Raw genomic sequence first — 5278 nt, 5'->3', positions numbered from 1 at the left:
GCTCATTTCCACCAAAGTCTGAACTGAAGAAAAACCCGCTAAAGCTATCACTCGATAACACATAAACAAGGGCTTAAGGGACAATTGTTTTGAGCCGTCCGCAAGGTGCAGGAAAAGGCCCAATAAACGATGAAAGGAAATTCACACTGAATAGGTGAACCTTCATCTCTACCAAGGACACATGATAACACCCTCCATCATATCTCTCACTGTTGATATCTAATCGAATTGCCATCCGCACAAGGTGCCGTATCACACACAATAGTTCTTACAACCCATACTATATAAAGATCAGATTGCGACATTTCAGATATTCAGTTCATTCTCACTCTTACACTACTTTTCACTCAGTATACTGACGTAAGCATTGCAGAGCTAACCTTACAATTCTGTTCCCTCTCTGCCTTGTTGAAAGTTTGCTCCAGCGCTTCAGGACTTCATTCCACCACTCCACTACTGTTTCTTATTCATAAACGAAACTCAAACAATGTTGGAATTAGACTCAAACCTTGAGTAATTCCTTATCACTACTCGATGACAATGATGGAAAACAAGAAAGAAACTTTGGGTTGTAAATGATTAGGGTTTGTGAAATAAAAGAAAGAAGATGATTATTTTCTGCAGAGTTTCTCTCTGCCCACAAACTGTGGAAAATCTGTTATTCACTTGCAACTGCAAATTTTGTGAATACAAGTTGTATATAAAATATGGATTACTTCCTTTATTTATAGTTATAGGTTTTGCTTTCTCCCTTAGCCAAATAAAACTCAAAACTACAAAAGTCCAAAATACATATTTTGGATCTAAATCGAATCTGTGTGTAGCAACCTGCTTAGAACACTTTGACAACTAAATACACTTCGACACACCTTATGTCGAACAACATCCTACTTCAGCACAAGGAATTATAATTTAACAAATTGTAAATTCTGTTAGAAGTATACATGGCTCCAAGAATAATTTCAGTGTTACACATTTTATTTTAGTTTTCCTAGCTCAGTTATGCGTCACACCCTACACCATCCTACGTACCATGTTCATGGGCATGCAGTTTCTGTTTTTGCTACTCTCATAATCATGCATATCTCGATTGTATCGAAAATCTTCAAATACTTTAAAGTTTGAGTTTATGTTATTGGTCAAAGTCACAATATATTAAATAGCAATAATGAAATTCAAACTAGTAAGTTTAATCTTTTGAAACCATATATGTTGGCACCTTCAACAATTTCAATGAACTTACCTTTAAGCTTTAATTAAACGACACATACATTACCTAACCCAGTAATCCTGAATTGAATTCTTAGTAATATTTATGTGCCCAAAAAATGCCAAAATAGTCTCTAACTAGCTAGGTTGCTTCTTTGACACTGCTTCCTTAATTAACAATTCATACGTGTTGATTTTTGTAGAAAATTAATTAAAAAAATGTTGGTATCATTTGATTTTACATCTATAAAACCATACATAATATGCAACCTATGCTAAGTTCCTATAACCTATAGTTTTAATTCATATTGTGCAATATCATGGGTAGGTCACCATGTTGTGATGAAATTGGTGTTAAGAAAGGGCCATGGACAGAAGAAGAAGATGAGAAGCTGATTGATTATATCAACAAACATGGCCATGGAAATTGGGGAACACTTTCAAAACGTGCTGGTTTGAATAGGTGTGGGAAGAGTTGTAGGTTAAGGTGGACAAATTATTTGAGACCTGATATTAAGAGAGGAAAATTCACCGATGAAGAAGAAAGGATCATTATCAACCTTCATTCAGTCCTCGGAAACAAGTAAATATCTGGATCTTCCATTTATTTATATTTCAGTATTAATGTAAACAAGTCGTTGATACTTATAAATCAACAATTTTTATTAGAAAAACATCTATAACATATTAATGTGAGATTAATTTTTTTAACTTTTTTTTGTGTGTAGGTGGTCTAAGATTGCAGGTCATCTTCCGGGACGAACGGATAATGAGATAAAGAATTTTTGGAACACAAACATAAGGAAGAAGCTTTTGAAGATGGGAATTGACCCTGAAACTCATAAGCCAAGAACTGATTATAGTCACCTCATGAGTATTTCCAACTTACTTGGAATTTCAAATATAGGCAACACTTTTAGCAACAACCCTATTGGTTTTCAGCCAGATATTACTCACATAGCCAAAATGCAATTGTTGCAAAATATGTTACAAATTATGAACACCAATAATTCATTTGCTATGAACCCTTATAGCTCTTTAGGAAATATTATTCCTAGTCTTAATCCATTCAATGTGTTTTTGAATGGAGCAAACACAATTCAAAAGGAGCCATTATTAGGATTGAATGGAGGTGAAGACTATGCTATGAACCCTAGTTTATACTCTCATGGAGTAATAAGCGAGTTTTCTAAGCAAGATATTTCAAATGGTGGATCAAATTTACAAAATATTGATTATAGCAAAATGAGAAGCAATAATCAAGATGAAAATCCACTTCCTGCTTTGGTTGCTTCTTCTCCTAAAACAAGTTTCAATCAAATGGAAAGTGATTGTAACAAAGCTCAAATCTCCATTCAATCACCTTCAAACATAGTCTTTGAAGATTGGGAGAAGTTCATTGATGAATCAAGTGACTCCTACTGGAAAGAGCTTTTAGAGTAAGGCTCTATTCTTCCCTCTTTTTTTTTTTCAGTCACTAATTTAATATTATTTTTTCCAAATATTTGTCACTAATTTAGTTATTTTTAATAAGTTTTTAATGTAACATTTTTTTGAACTATTTTAATTAATTTTTTAGTATAACTTTAAGTTATGATTACTGTAAACTTTTATGTTGCATATAGTCAAAATTGTGGTTGTGATATTTATCTACCTCAAATTTTTTTAAATTTATATATATATATATATATATATATATATATATATATATATATATATATATATATATATATATATATATATATATATATATATATATATTAATTTCTTATTAAATCTTGATATAATTTAATTTATTCTTTTCATTTTGCAGCTTGACATGCACTTCTCCATCAAAAATTCCATGGTAGAGAAAAATCATTGATTATCTTTGAGGAAAATCCCTTCAACACATACTCAAAAAAATTCGTATATTTTGATTCATTAATTCAGTTATAGTTTTATATTGTGTAGATTCATTTGTAAGTTTATACTTGGGATGTAATAATATGATTACTGTATTTTATGTTGTACAAAACCAAAAGATACATGCCTAAATATTTTTGTATGGAAAGTTACAAATCATATATCACGTAGTTATATTTTCTATATTGCATCAAATAAATTTTATTATAAATAATTTTTGATCTTATGACTCTCAAATACGTACTATAGAATTATTATTATTATTTTTATTATTATTATTATTATTATTATTATTATTATTATTATTATTATTATTATTATTATTATTATTATTATTATTATTATTATTATTATATAATTTTCCTTGCCGTGTTAAACTGTGAGAAATCTTAAAATCGTTAATGAATCCATATAGTTAAGTATTTGACTTGTGCTATATATAACATATAAGTCAACTTTGTCGCTACTATTTCTCGCCAGCTAAAGAAATTTTGCACTATACAAATACAACTATCACATCAAATGATGAATTAGAAGCTAGCTAATCCGTTAAAAACATATGATATATTTTGATTGGAATTGCAATATGTGTCCAGATTCCTGACCTTATGTTAGGTTAGGTTGTTTACGTTTGGAACAAGTTAAAAAAATAGAGTAAAAGATGCTAGAGGACATAGATAATGCAACTGCCTCATTGAGATATTGGTTTAGGTAGAGATGATGCAATTGATTGTGATTAATCAAGGGCATATCACAAGTTATCTTCCTCACTAATTTAGTTTCTAGAATAATCGTGACCTTTATACACTGTCTAGCTGGTCGATGCATTAAAAATATTGTTTTATTTTGTATAAGCCAAAAAAATGTTGATTTGTTTCTATATTTATTCTAGACTAGTAAGAAATGGCATAAACATGTGATATAAACATTTTAAGTCTTATCACTAGTTCAAACCAAATAGTAAAATGATCTATAGTGTCCAATAACCAAATCCTATAACCCATAAATTTAAGTATTTTAGGCTAGATGACACAGGCACATGCACATTTATTTGTTCAAAGCTAGATGAAGCACAACCTTGACAGTGGTGGTAAGAACAGAACTCTATATAAGAAGCATGTCAAAGAATAAAAGGACCGACTCCTTTTTTTCTTCTAAACACTAAACACTTCATTTGTTCTGTTCAGAAATCAGAGTTGGATGCGGTTGATGAACTGAAGGTTTTGAATTGGTGGTATGAATCGATCTTCAATACGATGGTGCGAGATAGACTTGCAGGATTAACATTTTGACACCTAAGTCAGTTCAAAATTCAAGATGAGTGTAGTAAAAAGTGGAGATAAGAGAATGCCCATTGTTTTACGTGTGAACAGACTTTTATACCTTGGGTCAAGTGGAGTAGATTGAAGTTGAAGTGGACCTCAGCCATTTGGGCCTTTGGCCGACCCATAACAGTTGTCCCCAAGACTTTGTCGGGTATTGAGAGGACCGTGGAAGCCTTTAGTGATTTTGGTCGACCTCCAAGATGTTGTCCGATGTGACTTAGAACTGAATTACTTGGAGCCAATTGAAGAAGTAGCGGGGGAGAAGCGCATTAAATGCATGTCCATCATAAAAATATTTCATCGCGTTCTTTTGACATATGTGTTGATGCAACAAGTTTTGGCATAACGCGGCTTATAATGCACTCGAGTGCACTTAAGTTTGCATGTATTCTCGAGGGGAAATCCAATCGTTGAACTCGTAACTCCTTCCTTTTCTTGATCAGGGTCGTTTAACTGCTTTCACCTATAAATAGGAGAAATCGGTCATTGAAAAAACTTTTACAATCTTTGGCATTCAAGTTCCTTTATTAGTAAATGCCTTCATCTCTTTGTCACCGAGAAAATTTGTTCAAAGTCTTTGCCTTTCTCCATTACTACGCTCTCCTCAACCCCATATTCACTAGATACCCTTTTCAACTCTACCTTTTACTTTCAGCATTTCATATTTTCCAGCCACGAAGAGTGATAGTATTGCTCATATATTGAGTGGTTATGAGAGCGATATTTCATTTTCTATGGGAATGAGAATGGTATCCCATGATTTTGATCTTCCTCCCCTTCTTCATGATCACATGGGTCTAGAAGTTATATTCATATCTAACAATTTTGACTCAGAAAGG

General features: G+C 32.0%; 1 protein-coding gene across 1 annotated transcript; it reads left to right on the top strand.

The window, feature by feature from the left end:
• Positions 1–1358: 1358 nt before the first annotated feature.
• Positions 1359–3275, top strand: LOC131646620 (transcription factor MYB41-like). Its single transcript, XM_058916615.1, has 3 exons — positions 1359–1792; positions 1938–2648; positions 3023–3275. Exons 1-3 carry the CDS (start codon positions 1530–1532, stop codon positions 3057–3059), a joined length of 1011 nt encoding a protein of 336 aa, XP_058772598.1. The 5' UTR covers positions 1359–1529; the 3' UTR covers positions 3060–3275.
• The last annotated feature ends 2003 nt before the right edge of the window (positions 3276–5278 follow it).

This window comes from Vicia villosa, linkage group LG2 (genome assembly GCF_029867415.1).
Source record: "Vicia villosa cultivar HV-30 ecotype Madison, WI linkage group LG2, Vvil1.0, whole genome shotgun sequence".
NCBI lineage: Eukaryota > Viridiplantae > Streptophyta > Magnoliopsida > Fabales > Fabaceae > Vicia > Vicia villosa.
Note: the sequence above shows the minus strand (reverse complement) of the source record. Positions and strands in the feature narration are given on the sequence as shown.

Bases quoted from the DNA above. Each gene is read 5' to 3' on its own strand.
- LOC131646620 (XM_058916615.1), top strand. From the start codon at position 1,530: ATGGGTAGGTCACCATGTTGTGATGAAATTGGTGTTAAGAAAGGGCCA. The intron at 1,793-1,937 runs GTAAATATCTGG...TTTTGTGTGTAG, and splicing joins CATTCAGTCCTCGGAAACAA to GTGGTCTAAGATTGCAGGTC. The intron at 2,649-3,022 runs GTAAGGCTCTAT...TTCATTTTGCAG, and splicing joins TACTGGAAAGAGCTTTTAGA to CTTGACATGCACTTCTCCAT.